General features: G+C 41.1%; 1 protein-coding gene across 1 annotated transcript; it reads left to right on the forward strand.

Moving 5' to 3' along the window:
* Positions 1–5,343: 5,343 nt before the first annotated feature.
* LOC118411141 (jerky protein homolog-like) lies at positions 5,344–6,525 on the forward strand. Its single transcript, XM_035813187.1, has one exon. It carries the CDS (start codon positions 5,344–5,346, stop codon positions 6,523–6,525), a length of 1,182 nt encoding a protein of 393 aa, XP_035669080.1.
* The last annotated feature ends 11,369 nt before the right edge of the window (positions 6,526–17,894 follow it).

Genomic DNA, 17,894 nt, shown 5'->3' on the forward strand with positions numbered 1-17,894 from the left:
ATTACGAGGAGGCATGACCCTGACGGGAAGGGGGAACTCTGGAATTTCTTCATCGGCATCAGGGTCATGCCACCTCGTAAATTAGAGCTCGCAGACTCGTCGTCTGATCGAATCGCGCCTAATGTGAGGTGGGTATAATGCTGCCCCAACAGCGCCCCTCTCTCCGTACAAATTGGTGTTTGTTTTTGTTCCAGCAGGCGTTAATGAATTATTCCCCAGACAAGCCCACACCTTATCTCATGTTTAGATAACACAGCGGTTTTACATAACGCCTCGCCTGTTTTCTCCACAAAATCCATTTATTTATAGGCCTGACCTCAAGGTTAACGAATGTCAAGCAACTGTGGTGATCTTGAGGACACATGATTCACCGACGTTTGTTTAAAGGCCACAGCAAGTACATTTCTCCCCTGATGACATCCGCGCGCGCATTAGTTTTTGCCTGATCTTGAAAAAATAAATTTCGTTTCCCTTCGACGTTATAAGAAAATTGCAAAATGTGTCTTAAAATTCTGTTCTATCTGGTCTATCGCAAATTAAAACATTCCAGATACCGTGAAACTACGCATGATACCCTTCATTGTAGTTGCAGGGATTCTACATTTAGTGTCACTTTCTGCACTTTTTCAATACAGAAAAAAATATTATTGACTACGATGTCGTGTTTTGTGAGTTTGATTTAGGTTCCAACATTTTCTGTATTGAACACTAAGACATTTTTCTCACTCTTCTTGTCTTTTTTTTCGCGCTCACGGATCAGTTTTGCAATCTGCAGAGGATGCCATCCAAAATATTTCCTTACGGTGGCCGAGAGGGACACCAGGGTCGAGTTATGTCAACACCACGGCTATGGCAGGATTCACGGTGATTAAGGATGAAATGTTTAACAAATCACGTCAGGGTTTGAAGACAGGGGCTAGATCTGGAACACAAGGGGTTTGCTTCGGGGTGCCGTCGACGCTCTATATGTACGAAGGAAGGCACTAACTTGGATACAGTAAAGAGAGAGATGCGCTGTTACAGATTATTAGAACTAAAACATACTTTTTCCTGTCAGGAACGCAGACCAATATCTTCCATCTCTTCCATATGCTGCTACTACAATATCTGCATTCGTAAGTCAATATATTTGTACATTATTCCAAATGCTAGACCAGATCACCCGTACATAAATGTGCTGTAATCCTTATAATTTCATTAAACGAATTTTGTTGCACTGTACCTGTATGTAGTTTAGTATCTCTATATACTAGTAGTGTAGTAGCCGTTGCCATACGCTGTATCCTATACAATTGTCGAGCAATAAAGTTCATTCATTCATTCATTCATTCATTCATTCCCTACACGATAAATATTTTTGAGATCGGGCTGGGGTCTGGTATCCAGGTTAGGAAGGCACCAACTACGTATCATTCAAGCAGGCTTACTTCTCTTGACACTGAGTGAATGCATCGTCGACGTTCTGCGTCATGTCTGAGCATTCTGACTACGAATTACGTAAAATTGAAAGGTTGATTACCATCTTGATGATAACAATTGCTGTCATAATTCCACCGAATGCTATGGTACCCCAAATACATCGAGAAAACCTTCAGGATGCACATGAGAGAAAAATACCTGAATTCAAAGTGATTGAAATAGATGTAAGAATGTAGCATCAGTCATATCATAAGGTATATATGCCAAAAAGCAGTTACCCAAGCAACTGGATATGATTTTGGAAACGGTCAGACGTTACAACTAGTATGCACTAATTTTCGTCAGTTTCCAAATTATATCCAGTTGCTTGAGTAACTGCTTTTTGGCATATCTTATTACCTGGATGTCTAACCTTCATTGACGCATAAGGTATATACACTTCAGATGTTTAGGTGCTGAAGACGATCTTTAGAAGGCCGATATAACAATGTTTAGTAGTCTTCTGTTCGATATGGCGGTATTATGACACCAGGTGGAATTATGAGTGTTGACGTTAACACTCGAAACGGAAAATAATTGTTGAATGTGTGGATGCTTTGTGTTTTGAGTGTGAAGCTATGTTTTCCAATTAAAATCAAAGCTACCACTACTGTTCGATTGTTTTGAATGCAGAGCTATGTTTCCCAAATAGAGACAGCTGAAAGTTGAACGATACTCAAATTTGTTCCCCTGCGCAATTTCTATCTATCTATCACTCTAATTTGGTAACCGTGCCATCTTCAGATAAACGTTAAGATATGAAAACCGCAAGTTCCGCTGCAGTACGATAACAAGCCGCTAGGGCGTAAAATTCTAGGTCTCTTCAAGACATACCAAGAGCAAGAAAATTGAATGTGCCGTCATTCGATTTTCAATAAAGAGCTAACGGGAGGTGCTGTAACTTCGGATGTGCTGTAACTTCGGATGGATTTGTATTTGTCTAATCATGCAAAACGCAGCCACAGCGGTTGTCATCCAGTACAGTCATCTAAACAACTAAGAAACAAGGACCATGCACATAGCTGGCCTGCAATGCAAAGTAATGCTGTGGATATTTATCAGCGTTTCGTCACAACATTCAAATTTACAGTAGTTATGGCCGACCTCGCGAAGAGGTCGCCCCATGTAGCGGCGTGTCGTACACTAATAATACAGTACCATTTTAAATCACACAACACTGTCTTACACATAGGAAATAAAGCTATCCAAAGCACAACATAGTTGGTCTCTGAGTGTTTTATTTCGCAAAAAAACCAACCTGAACTAGAAAGGCCGACATTTGCTCGGGTGCAAATACAGCATATTTCAGCCATACCCATTCCCACGCAACATTGGACTGTTCCAAGTCACCCCTGTAAACCCCCAAGTCAAACTGTAAGTTATCCCCAAAAGAGAACTAATATTGTGAATTGATTCCAGGTCAAAACAGAGCTTGCCCAATATGAACCGGGCCCATATGGAAGAATATAATCTTCCACAGGAGCGCCTTTGCATAACTGATTGGCTTTTAGAATTGCGGCAGCTCCTATTTTTCCGAGAGTGAAAAAAAAACGCATCTTCCATTCAGAAGATTTTCATCATGAAATTACATGACGCCATTCAACAATTTCCACTTCGATAACTAGGTCTAAGTACCGTCATAATCTCCTTGTGATGTGGGTACATTTATTATTGCATTGAACTTTTTTTAATCAAGTAGGGCATACGTTTTAATAATTGTCAAGCAGGTGCAGGTGTTGTGTAGTAGGAGTGTGTTGTTGTTGTTGTTTTTTTTATCAAGCTAAAAACTTCAATCTTCTTGTTTTGTATGAGCCATTACATAAACGGAGACGTCTCGAATTTTTACAAGAATTTTACCACCTGTCGCTTCATTTCTTTTCTGAAAAATCCCAGGACCAACAAGTTAACTTGATTTGGCTTTATCTATATATTTCATTTTCCTTCGAATTCTTTGTTAAGTATATGCCCTGCATACCACTGTTAAATTGTTTTACTTTGTATGCAATCAGCCATCGGACGTAATCTTGTCTGAGTGTTGTAATTTCCTGCTCGTAGCGTGCGAGACCCGGAGGATGGGAGTTTCTACCTTGTTCGGGGTTTTTTTTTCGGAGGTCAGTGGTGATACTCTGGTACTAAGAGTGTTTTATTGGGCTCAAACTCTGGCAGTTTAAAGTTACTTACAATTTGAATGTACAAAGTTTACGTCAAAAAAGAACAACAACAACACTAACGTTAGAAGTACCTACATTTGTTTGGGAAAAAATACATGCATTCTCGCCACTGTCAAACTTACGTATCAAAACTAAACGCAAACTGTCCAATTTTCCCGCGTTTTCTGCCAAGTAACATTTTCTCGATTGTCTCAACTAACCCCCAAAGTCAAATCTGCCAAAAATGATTGATAGTGCCATGCGGAATGTTGGTAAATTCATCGACACAGACTTGTATTCTGACGTTCAATGCACGCGTACCGTCCGCTACAGCTCAAATGACCCTGTCTGAACTCCAAATCCTCGCAAACTACAATTTCAAACCGGGCACAGGGTAACATATGGCCACTGTGTGGCCCTGTAAGGCTGTAATATGCATCTGTTTGTGTATAAACGGGATTGCAAGGCCCCGCTTATGAATATTAACTAGCATTCGCCTTTCTCGTCGCTGATTGGCTGGCGTCCATAAAGTAATTAACTCTCGCTCTCCCCAGACCGCTGGCACCTGGCGCCTGTGGGCTCTGGGGTCACGGGAGTTCACGGGAGAAGGCCGAAAGAAAACCAATATCCCCTCAGAAAAGTGCAGAAATTAATAATTTGAAATTGGTTCATGCCAAAAATTTTACTTGGATCATTTTACCAACTATCTAATGCCTATCTACACCAAATTTAAGGTCATTCCATTGTAATTCAATGGTACAGGGGGTCAAAATATACCGTTGTGGTCAAAACGTGACCTTTAAACTTCAATAAAATCATTTTAGAGGCAGATATGAAAAAAATGAGAAAAAAGCACCTCGGTATTGACCCACTCTACTCTTGTGCCAAATTATTTCAGGTCATTCGGTTCCGGAACGACGGAGATGATTCGATTTGAAGATTTGACAGGAGAAAGAAAGAAAGAAAGAAAGAAACATTACGAATACAATATATTTCACCATACCATATATGGTATGGCTGAAATATAATAAGCACAACTACAGCGCTGTTTCGAACGCCCTCCCACCACGTCACGACCGGCATTTCCCATCATTCTGTTCGAAAGTGAAGGCGACATTTGACACGAGTCAATGACCGTGCGGCCGGCGGTTGCCGCCCTCTGCATACTCAGTGAAGATCGCTAGGTGGTGTCAGGGTAAGTAATCCTCGCTTAATTTACGTTTGAAGATTGTTGGGAGTCAGCAAACCTTTTTAAAGAGGCGAAACGGGTGTATTTATACGATGATAATTTGTAAACACAATGAAGGAAAATAGAACGTTAGCAAGGTCAACACGAAAAATCGTTTCTTGGGGGCAGAAAGCTGCAGTACATAAACAAAGACGTAATTAAAACGATACACAGTTTCCCGCGGCTCTTTGCCGCCTGTGTGTGTGAATACAGATACCATGAATCACTATTTTTTGTCTAGTTGAGACAGGAGCTTTCCTAAGCATTTTGAATGGTTTCAAATCAGGGTCATGTCAATTGAAATCCCATGAATGGTTATGGACTAGTTCATACAGGTGCAACAAGCGACACCTGGGAAAGTCATCGGTTGATTAGCAATGCATTTTAGATACACTAATTATCATGAAATCATCAAGGCCTATTTCTAACAAAAGACTTTAAACTGCATAGTGCTTGTAATCAATAAAATACCATAGTATCAACTTTATAATTTCTCATTATTTACAGATGTCTGGCCCACTCAGGAAATACAAAGAATGGGACGAGGAGGATATGCAACAGGCACTCAAATCCATAAAAGAAGAAAGAAAAGCGATCTATAGCGTGGCAAAAGAATACAATTTGCCACAAAGCACGCTAGATGACAGGTACCATGAGAGGCACAGCGAAAAAGTTGGAAGACCGACGAAACTAACCCCCGAGGATGAGGAGGCCCTGGTCAAGTACTCAATGTACATGGCCACAAAAGGGTTCCCTCTCACCTCGGGGGTGATGAAAGCCCTCGCTAAAGAAGTAGATGCTTTAAGCAGTAAAGAGAGAAACCAGAAACCTCGTTTCGGTGGCAAAATGCCTGGGAAACGGTGGTTGATGGGGTTCAGACGGCGGCACCCAGAAATCTCCCTGAGATCACCCGACAGCCTCGACCGGGCGAGAGCAGCCATGAGTAACGCTAAGATCGTTGGCGACCACTTCTTAAAAGTAGGGGAACTTTTGGAGGAGAACAACTTGCAAAACAGGCCCCATCAGATCTATAATGCCGATGAGACGGGCATGGCCCTGGACGCCAAGAAATCAAGAGTTATTGTGCCAACAGCGTCGAAGAGAGCGCCCTCCATAAGATCAGGAGGGCGTGACCACATCTCAGTCATGTCTTGCGTGAGCGCTGCAGGAGGGGTGGTTCCCCCAATGATCGTGTTCAACAAGGCCCTGCCGTCTGGTAAGTTTTCTGATGGAGGACCCCCAGGTGCGCTGTACGCATCGTCTGAGTCAGGCTACATCAACAAAGAGTTGTTTGAGCAGTGGTACTTCAAGATTTTCTTACCCCATTGCCACAAGGAGAGGCCAGTTCTACTTGTGCTCGACCAACACGGTAGCCACCTCTCCCTGAAGGTGTTGATGTCGGCCATGGAGGAAAAGATCGTAATCTATGGGCTCCCTCCCCATACCTCTCACTTTACGCAGCCGCTAGATGTGACCGTGTTCAGTGTGCTGAAGACAAAGTGGGCTACAACCCTAGAGGCACTACAGGCCGTCGACTCCAGGTTTCAGGCAAGAAAGACGACGTTTCCAAGGATCTTTGCCTCAGTGCAAGACCAGGTATTCAACGCGGACAAGATCAAAGCGGGTTTCAAGAAAACGGGAATATTCCCGTTCAACGAGGACGCCATTGACAGCGTATGGACGCTATGATACACCCGGATTTTGTTCTTATTACAAGACTTGGCAATAACCGGCATATCAAAAACACTCTTTTTCGCTGAGCGATCATATAGTACAATAATTCATTAAAGTTACGTTAGACAAACCATACAGAAGTTACAGACTGTGTGCATAGCGACTAAAATGTTGAATAGTGTTTACTGGGCAGTTGTCTTGTTATAGAGCCGAATTGCACAGTGGAGGAAGGAGTTACTAAGCCTCACAGTACGGGCTTTCGGTACAGTGATTGATCTAGCGTTTCTGAGTGCGAGTCCCGTCGCTACAGTTCTAGTCGTTGTTACTAGGTTAGACACCGTCCTGGCATGTTTACACATGCAAAGGCATATGATTTGATGATAACGTTATATACACAATAATCTTTTTTTTTTCATTTTTGTACATACATTTAGAATCTCATCGAAATTGTAATTGTAAATGTCATTGGTGAATCCATGTTACAGAGTTGCTTGCTATGTTTTTTTTTTATGTTCTCGAGTAGGGGAAACTCTATGTAACATTTTTAAAGCAACTGTTTCTCTAACGTAACTAGTTCATATACCTCAGGCAATCTTTCAAAATTGTTGAGTAAAATTCTGAATTCGGCAAACATTCGTGTGGTGTTATCAATGTTGTAGTATAAGTTGGTCCGTGTAACGATCTACAAAAGCTAAATTTTCTTCGCACGATCGTGTTGATAAGAAGCATTCTAATCTGGCGGTCGTGTATTTCACGCGTAGTAATTAACAAAATAGCACACTAACAATTCAAAATAACAAGACGCGTTTAATAATGGAATCATGTTCCTTTCGCTCATATTATAAGGTAAATACGATTATGTCAACTCCACACTTCTTGGTTCAGAGAGAAGTCTTGGTGCCGTGTATGAAAAGTTTCTGTCACGATTTCTGTGTAAATCGAATTTGGTGGGAAAATAGCTGGACTGTAACATTATCACATCACTCTTTTGTTTGACCATTGTATCTGAAAATACATTTCGTCCCGTTACCAAATCACTATTTATTGGTGGTAGTTATGATGGTAACCAAATTTCAGTGACGGTTTGGAGTCTTTCGGTTTTAAAGTGGACATTCCTCCGTGCAAATGTTCCCCCATGTTCATATTAGTCTATCCCGCTCAAGGGTATTGCGCGCTGTGTAAGCCTTAGCGCAAGGACGACAATAGTACTGCTAAAGGGGTGTGATAAATTATAATGAAATACTAAGAAACCAATCACAGATATGTATGCATTGTTCGTGAAATATATATTAAGTATTTAATATTTTTTTTATTGAAACGCAGTTCATAACAAACATCATTGTTTACCTAAAACGTAAACTTATGTTCAACCCCTAAACACACACCCGTGCTTCCGAGTTGTTGGCTCGTCCATCAAGAATGTGCAAGGCAAATGACTGGAATTAAGAATGTGCAAGGCAAATGACTGTGCAAGGCAAATGAATGTGCAAGGCAAATGACTGGAATTTCATTGACAATAGTAACATCGGACCCTACTACATATGTCATGATGGTGTACACCTGAACAGTCAGGGAACTATTCAGCTGGCCAGAAACCTGATTAGTTTCATCAGGGGCGAGTACCAACCCAGAGTCCGCCTTGGAACGTCTTACTCCGACGCCACGAGGACTACAGCATCGGTGGATTTTCGAGGACGGGGAGCCCCCAGCAGCAGGTGGAAGATGCGCACGGCAGAGCAGACAAGGCTGCTGAGGCTGGCCGAGACAATGTGGGACTAAGTACTAGAAGTCTTCCATCTTTTTTGCTTAGTAATGCTCGATCATTGTTGAATAAGATGGATGTTTTGTCTGATTCGTTGAATAGTTATGGGATTGATATAGCAGTAATTTCTGAAACTTGGTTTACTCATGAACACCCTCCGGAATGTACACATATTGATGGCTTTAACCTTTTCTCTCAATGTCGTAAGGAAAGCCGTGGTGGGGGTGTTGCTATATATGTTAAGGATTCCATACATGCTGAGATCATAGACTTCATAGAAATACCTACAGAACTTGAATGTCTGTGGGTATGGGCTAAGCCCTTTTGGCTACCACGTTCCATTGCAAATATTGTTATTTGTGCTGTTTACAATCCTCCGGCGTCACCCAGCCAAGAATTGTTACGTAGACATATTATTGATAGCATTGATAAGATTAATACTAGGTACCCACTTGCAGGAATTTGTGTTTTAGGAGATTTTAATAGATGTGATATTAGCAATATTCTTAATGGAGCCCAGCTAAAACAGCTGGTCAGACAGCCTACTAGGGGAGAAGCCATTCTTGATTTAATTATAACCAATTTGAAGCCATTTTACCAAATTCCTCGGATTGAGGAGCCCTTAGGAATGAGCGACCACAATACTGTTTTATGGTTTCCCAGTGAATACAAGGCTATCAGTACGAAAACGAGGTCAAAAATTCGCCCTTTTAAGGGCTCCGAGGTCCGCTCTTTCGGACGGTGGATTTCCTCCCACCCGTGGATTGAAGTCTTTGATGCCCACGACATCCAAACTAAAGCTAATATTTTCTATGAAACTCTCCAAAGTAGAATAGACCATCATTTCCCTATGAAATCTGTCGTTAAACACAATACCGATAAGGAATGGATTACTCCCCATATCAAATCACTTATTAAGAAGAGACAGCAAGCTTTTCATTCTGGCAATATGGCATTGTATAGAAAGCTAAGAAACAGTGTAAATCGACTGTGTATTAAGGCAAGGAAAAGATATTATGTTTGTAAGATCCATGTGTTAAAGAAGGAGAATCCGGCCAGGTGGCATGCGTGTCTACGCAACATACTAAATTCCAAGCGGAGTGTATCAGTGTCTGTGCCCAGCAGCACTCCTCTGACTGACAGCGATATTGCCAATGTGATCAACCATCACTTTTCTGACATCGTTAACGAACTTCCATGCCTTGACCTTGAGTCATTGCCATCTTACCTGCCTTCTCCTTCTAGACCCCCGCATATACATTCATACGAGGTTCATGAAATCTTGAAGCGCCTTGATGCCAGGAAAAGTTGCGGCCCTGATAACATTTCCCCGAAAATTGTCAAAACATTTGCTGTCGAATTTAGTGAAATTCTTGCCCATATTTTCAACTGTTCATTGGAAGAGGGACGTGTTCCCAAACAATGGAAAGAAGCCATTATTGCTCCAATTCCAAAGAAAGTCCCAGCGTCAGTAGACAATCTACGACCAATATCACTCACTTCTGTTTTTATGAAAACGTTTGAATCGTTTATTTCAAAATGGATTTTCCAAGACATTGACAAAATTCTGGATCCAAACCAATATGGCAGTAGAAAAGGGCGCTCATCTGTCCACTACTTGGTTAGTATGATCGATTCAATTCTTCGCGGTGCTGAGACCCCTAAAAGTATCCAGACTGTTTTGCTGACTGATTTTAGCAAAGCGTTTGATAGAATTGATCATACTATCTTAATCCGTAAATTGTTATCATGTGGTGTACGCACTTCTATTTTACCATGGCTTTGTGATTTTCTTACTGAGCGTACACAATGTGTCCGGTACCGAGGCGTTATTTCAAGTTGGGTGAAAATTGCATCCGGTGTCCCACAGGGGACTAAACTAGGGCCGATCCTGTTTCTTGTATTTGTGAATGATGCTATGCAATTTTTTCTGGATAGATGGAAGTATGTTGATGATCTGTCGTTAAAAGAAAGTCGATTATTCAGTGAAGAGAGTTCAATGCAGACAACAATCAACCAACTAGATACATGGTCATCTGAAAACCGTATGACATTGAACGATGATAAGTGCAAATTAATGTGTATTACCTTCATGAAGGATCCCCCTCTACCTCCTGTGTTATTACTGAATGGCAAAGCCTTGGAGTACACTGAAGATGCCTGTATACTAGGTATCTGGATGTCTGCGGACTTGAAATGGGGAAAACATACTGACGCTATTATAAAAAAAGCAAGCTGTCGTCTTTTTCTGCTTAAAAAACTAAAACGCTCTGGTGTCTGCACTGAAGATCTCTGTGAGATATACCTATTATACGTCCGACCTATTATGGAATATGCGGCCCCGGTATGGCATCCAGGTTTAACATGCCAACAATCAGCTGCATTAGAACGCATACAAAAGCGTGCGCTAAGAATAATTCTGGGCAGCGATTATACTTGTTATGCCGAAGCTCTATGTAGGCTAAATATTTGTACCTTAAAATCAAGAAGAGAATTGCTATGTCTTAAGTTTGCGAAATCCATGTTTAATTCTCCCACTTTTCGAAGCTGGTTGCCTGCTAAACGTAATGAAGTTCACAACAGAGATTTAAAACGAGGGCTCGAGCTTAGCATACCTTTTGCCAGATATGATAGGTACAAAAACAGTGCCATTCCATACTTGTCCGCACTCTTAAATACTGATTTATAGCCTGTTATCAATGTCTTATTACCACTACATGGAAATGTTGATTGCTGGTAATGTTTGCCTTGGCGCGGACCGACTATTGTTAGTATGTTATGTTGTATATATCAGGATTTTTTAAAGACTGAGACTAACTTAATTCAGCTATGTTTACAGCAATGTATAACAGGCTGCAACGTTGTTTCAGTATGTCTTTGTATGTATATGTATAAATGTATGAATAAAGCTTTGGAAAGAAAGATAGCAACTTACGCTATTATGTAGGGAGAATGTGACGCATTATATGGCGAATTAACCAACCAGGAAATCGGTTGTAACTTGTAAAAGCTACCAAGATTTCTTTGCATTTTACCAGAATGGATAGAATCTGCCACGGCTTTCAATGGAACAACAGTGGATGTTTACAGCGCATTTTGGATTCACATGCGGTGTGCGCTTGCCGAGTGCAGAGGTCAACGCGTCAATTTCCGGTGTAGGCATGGCTAGGCAGCTTCGGAAAACATATGTGGACTATTTGTGCGTCTGCAGTTTGCAGTGATTTTCAGAAGCCTAACTATTTACCACCTTAGGCACAATATTAAGAGATCATCAACGTCGACATGGCCTACAAGGAACTGGCGGCGTAAGCCCATGTTTCGTTACAGTGCGCTTCAGATCTCTAACGATTTACGCACGACCAAAAATTGACCATCAGTGGAAAGTTGAAGTTATTTGATACGTAATTTCCCAATTCTTTTACGCATATCTTAACTAAGATTTAGAAAATTGATCTGATCATGTATCATCCGAAGTTAGAGCACCATGTTTGAAGTAGAACAGAATCGAACGTTTTGTTACTTTCAATGCCGCGCCGCTTTATCCGACTGTAATCCACCGCTTGATAGAGCATGGACCATGTAAAGTCGTCTCCACAAGGACAAGGCTATCGATACTAACATGCTCATTTATTAATTGACCTAAACGTAACGGTTTTCTAACAACCCACACCCGTCCTCTGTGATGTCGAACTAGTAAAAAGTCGTCCGAAGTTACAGCACCTCCCGTTATGTTTCCCAATAAAAACCAAACGCGTTGTCTGCCAAACGCGATGTTCGTGTGTTTTAAATGTGAAGGTATCATACCGGACTTTTGTTGTCTCATTTAAAATAACGCTTCAATATGCAACTCTAATGGGCGAAAATCCAATACAGAAACGGTTCTCCTGGAGATGTTTTAATTATATTTCAGCCATACATAGTATGGTGAAATATATTGTATTCGTAATGTTTCTTCTTTCTTCTTCTTCTTCTTCTTCTTTCTTTCTCCTGTCAAATCTTCAACGTGATTCATCTCCGCCGTTCCTGGACCGAATGACCTGAAATTTGGCACAGGGGTAGAATGGGCCAATACCTTGATGCTTTTTTCTCAGTTTTGTCATATCTGCCTCTAAAATGATTTTATTGAGATTTTTTGGTCAATTTTAGACCAAAACTGTATATTTTGGCCCCTGTACCCTGGTATTACAACCAAATGAGCTGAAATTTGACAGAGATGTACCTTGATAATGCCCCCATATAAATTCGATAACACTTCTGGTGTACAGTACAACAAAATGCTTATTGTTGCGATTTTTTGACCAATTTTTGACCAAAAAAGGACACTTTTGGCCCCTGTACCCTGGTATTACAACCAAATGAGCTGAAATTTGACAGAGATGTGCCTTGATAATGCCCCCATATAAATTCAATAACACTTTTGGTGTACAGTACAACAAAATGCTTATTTTTGCGATTTTTTGACCAATTTTTGACCAAAAAAGGACACTTTTGGCTCCTGTACCTTGGTATTGCAACCGAATGAGCTGAAATTTGACACAGATGTGCCTTGATAATCTCTTCATATAAATTCAACAACACTTTTGGTATACAGTGCAACAAAATGCTTATTTTTGCGATTTTTGGCCAATTTTTGACCAAAAAAAGGACACTTTTGGCTCCTGTACCCTGGTATTACAATTAAATGACCTGAAATTTGGTATAGATAGGCATTAGATACTTGGTAACAAGATTGAAGTAAAATTTTTGACATACACAACTTTAAAATGATTAATTTTGGCACTTTTCTGAGGGGAAATTTGTTTTCTTTTGGCCTCCTGACGTGACCTTCCGTGACCCCGCACAGAGCCACACCTGTGCCCGTCAGCCGGAGAGTTAATTGAATCAAAGACCTAGCCAATCAGCGAAGAGGAGGCCAAAGGCTAATTAATATTCATAAGCGGGGCCTCATGATTCCGGATATAGCAGTGTTCCCGCCAGGGGGAGCGAAGCCCGCCTAAGGCTCTCGCATTTTAGACTATTCAGAAGGCTTTATATTGTATCAGTTCTTAGGGGCATATCTATGATAATCGCAGCAGTCACTTAACTTCTCTTCAGGAGTTTAGCGTAACACTATTTCAGGTCAAACCGTGAAAGGCAACTAAAAACAATTTATTGTTAAATATTTTATTGTTTATTGTTAAAATGACACCCATTAGTGAATACACATGTGCATCCACTACTCTTCCTGGGGTCATACATTAAAACATATACATTACATTGGTACACATACACATAACATTACATAGTATATACATATTTACATCAATTTCAATGTGCTACCAGTTCAGAATGTTTGAGTCCTTTTTAGCCTGTCTTTGATGAGTAGTTTGAAGGATGATGGAACGGATGATCTGATATGTTGTGGAAGAGTGTTGTAGGATTTTGAGCACCGGTAGAGAAAAGACTTCGTTGCAGCTGTTGTTTTTGGTTTTGGTAGTTTGAAGTCATTGCGTTTTGCGGATCTTGTGCTGTAGGTGTGTTGGTGAGATACGAGATGTAGTTTACTGTAAAGAGTGGAAGGTTGGTTGAAGTAGAGTATTTTATGGAAAGTACACATGTTGGTAACGTAAAGTCTCTCCATAACCGTCTGCCACGATAAGACACTGTTCATCTGCCTGACCGATATGCGGTAAGATCCAAGAATAAGTCTTCCCGCCTTATTCTGCATTACTTTTAGTATGTTGATGTTCTTCTGTGAAGTAGAAGTCCAAACCGCTGTGCAGTAGTCCAGGTGTGACAAGGTAAGTGTTTCGGTCAACAATTTCAGTAACGACTGATCCAAATATGCCGCACTTCTTCTGATGGCGCCCAATGATCGAGCCATTTTCTTAATAGTGTCTTTTATGTGGAGGTCCCATGTAAGACACTCGTCCAATGTACTCCCCAGTAGCTTCATAGTTGTAACTTGTTGTATAGGACTCCCGTCAGCAGATAAGGTGAGTTCAGGTTTCTTTGACATTTTTGGTTTACTCCCAATCAACATACACTTGGTCTTTTTTGCATTCAAGAAGAGTTTGTTTAAACGCACCCATTCACATATGTTATTCATGTCTGTCTGTAACTTAACCGTAACTGTCTCAACTGATGGCGCACACGCATATGCTGATGTATCGTCTGCGTACATGGCGGGGGTGGTCTCCGTCACGGTAAGTGGCAAGTCGTTGGTAAAGATCGTAAACAACAACGGACCAAGGCAACTCCCTTGGGGAACGCCACAGTGTATCTCTCTGAAGGTTGAGTTCGTGCCGTTGAAGTGTACAAACTTTAACGTTACTGAGTTCAACAGTACTTATAACTTGTTATCCGAAGTTGAAACGCTAGCGATGGTATTTTCGCTGCGCTGTTAGCTCCGTGCGACTGTTGTTGACGGTCTTATAACGGTATATTTTGCACCCCTGTACCCTGGTATGAGTAACATTTGGTATAGATAGGCATAAGATAGTTGGCATAAATTTTTGGCATAAAGTACTGTAAAAGGCTTAATTACAGCACTTTCGTTCTCCATGCCATGACCTTTCGGACGTTCACCCCACAGAGCCGACATTTTCTCTATAGTGACCACCTGTCTATAGTGGCCACATTTCCTAGTGCTGTTGTTGTTTGACATAAATTTTGAACATTTAAATTGTAAATAACTTTAAACTGCCAGAGTTTCAGCCCAATAAAACACTCTCAGCGCCAGGGTATGAACAGACTGACCAGACAGACAAAAATAAATCCTCGAACAAGGTTCAATCGTATCTTCCGGGTCTGGCAGGAAGTTGTTAAACTAAAATAAGAATAGGCTCGATGGCTGATTGCATACAAAGTAAAACAGTTTAACAGTTTTACAGCTTGAAGAAAACAAACGCTCCTACAGTACCTGCACCTGCTTGATAATTATTAAATCGTATGCCCTACTTGAATAAAAAAAGTTCACTGCAATAATAAATGTACCCACATCACAAGGAGCTTATACTTTTTTAAACTTACACCTAGTTATCGTACTGAAAATTGTTAATGACATTACATGAAGTCATTCAACAATTTTCAGTCATGATGAAAATTTTCTGAATGGAAGGTGTGATTATTGTCATTTTCTGAAAAATAGAAGCAAGCTCTGTTTTTACCTGGAATCAATTCACAATACCAGTCCACTTTGGGGGATAATGTACTGTTAAGAGGATGTTCCATTTTTGCGCAGGGGTGATTTGGAACAGTCCAATGTTGCGTGGGAAGGGGTATGGCTGAAATATGCTGTATTTGCTCTTAAGCAAATGTCGGCCTTTCTAGTTTCTATTGCAAGAGCACTTATCCAATAATCAATTAAAAAAATGCGCCAAAAATCTGACCGGTGAATCAATTTTTATAACATCTGTAACTGCCCTTGTATTATTACTATCCGCAACAGGGACTTTCCTCTAGTGAACCACTGACCGCATTACTCAGGACAAACAGTCGTACACGTCCGACACGCGCGCGAATGCCAAAACTTTCCCACACGATCCGGTCAGAAATACACAACCTTTCATCTCAAATCCTTTTTATATGAGATGGGGCGATAAAAGGCAATTATCGTCTACATAAACACACGATTTTGGGGGCCCATCTATATTTTGGAGTGCCCACTCGGAGTAATACAGGAACGAGACCTGAAGCTATGTTTAGTCTGAATGTTAGCGTGCCCGGAAACGTGCCCTCTGTCAAAGTCGAGTTTTGGAGTGTTTAAAAAACAAACCAGCTGCTGACATACAGTTAACAACAAAATTGCTCCGTACAAATACAATTGAAATTAAACGGGTTATGAATAATTTTGACATACATTTGACAAACAAAATAGCTTATACCCCTTCCCTAGTACTATTATAATTACAAGGGTTGTAAATAATTTTCTTTTGGGATATTCCTCTTTTGATGATGGGTTTGAAGTAGTAAAAATGATAATGCTGAAGTCAAGGCGAAAGAGTTCTAGTTTCTGAACAAAACTCAAGTCCTGTCTATTAGATATCATGTATTGTGACTTGGTCAATAAATTGTGAAACTAATACGCGCTGATTCCTTGTCAACATTGTCAGTAAGATACGCATTCTACGAATTAGATTACATTTTCACGAATACCTAAGTATGCTTTTTTCCGAGTATAGTTACTACATTTATAGATCAACGGATCGTTGACAAGAGCGATGTGACCAGATTTGCATTGGGCTGAGTTAGTGATGGTTCGAGTCGTCCTGATACATAACGCTAGTTCACCTTTATCCGTAGGGTGACCTATATCCGCTATTTCTACAAACGTGGCGTTTAGGGATATCAAGTCACCGGACGTGGTTTCATATTGTAATATTTTAGAAATCATTGCAGTTTGAAGCCACGTCCACTGGTTTTATATCCCTAAACACTGTTTTTAGATACAGCGGATATAGGTTCCCCCACAGACAGGTGAACTAGCGTTAGATCTAGATCAAAACGACCAATGTGCACCCTGTAGGGACACAGCAAATCTTCATTCATTCATTCATTCATTCATTCATTCATTCATTCATTCATTCATTCATTCATTCATTCATTCATTCATTCATTCATTCATCTATACTTTCATTCATTCGTCCACTCGTTCAGTAAGCCATTCAGTCATTCAGTAAGTCATTCCGAAACTTTCGCGGTGGTTTAATGTAGGTGGCCGCTTTACCGCGAATTAAAAACTACCTCGAACTTTTGTTTCATAGCAGTAAGAGACTACAGTGCATGGTGCTACCGCAAAATTAAAACCACCGCGAAAAGTCCAGTTTCCCGCTACCGCGAAATTAAATCTCCGCGAACTAAAATACATTTACAGTAATTCAGTAAGTCATCCACTGTCATTCGTTCACACAGAGCTACAGCTATGTAACAACCAGACACTGGCGCGTGCCTGAGAAGTTTGTACTCTACGCCAAAGGGAACTCACAGCGGTTGAACAATACAGCTTTGGTGCAAGTTGACTTGAACCTAACAGGTGTAACATGGCATCGGTCTAACAACCTGCCTTCTAGGTGTAACAACGTAACCTGTGTCCCAGGTGTAACAACCTGTCCTCTAGTTATAACAACCTCTGTCCCAAGTGTAACAACCCGTGCCCCAGGTGTAACGACCTCTCTCCCAGGTATGCGTGGCAAAAGCATAACAGGAAGACCACAAACCCAGAGAAAACAAGTAGCACGTTCCCCACTGACCGATTCAATTCCACCCCTTCCCTTGGGGTGGAATTCGAACTCAGAGTTTCAGATAAGGCGGTGTGTGTGTTTTAATAGCCTACAAATGTAGATTCCAGACAGTTTCTAGGGCCTACACAGACCAGCTCTTCGGCTTCAGTGCCAACATGCCCCAAGGATATCAGCCCCCCCCCCCTCTATGCGCTAGACCCCCCCCCCCCCCACATCTTTCATTTCATGTTGGCCCTGGTGCCGAAGAGCTTGGCCGTGTGGGCCCTAAAACAGAATCCAGGCTTGGCTGCGTGTCCCCTTACCCAGAAACAGCTTATCATCCAGCATTGTAAGCCCTAGAAACAGTCTGGCATCCAGGCTATCATTTTAATGACTTGGGGAAACCCGGTTTGATGGATTGA

Source organism: Branchiostoma floridae, chromosome 3, assembly GCF_000003815.2.
Source record: "Branchiostoma floridae strain S238N-H82 chromosome 3, Bfl_VNyyK, whole genome shotgun sequence".
Lineage (NCBI taxonomy): Eukaryota > Metazoa > Chordata > Leptocardii > Amphioxiformes > Branchiostomatidae > Branchiostoma > Branchiostoma floridae.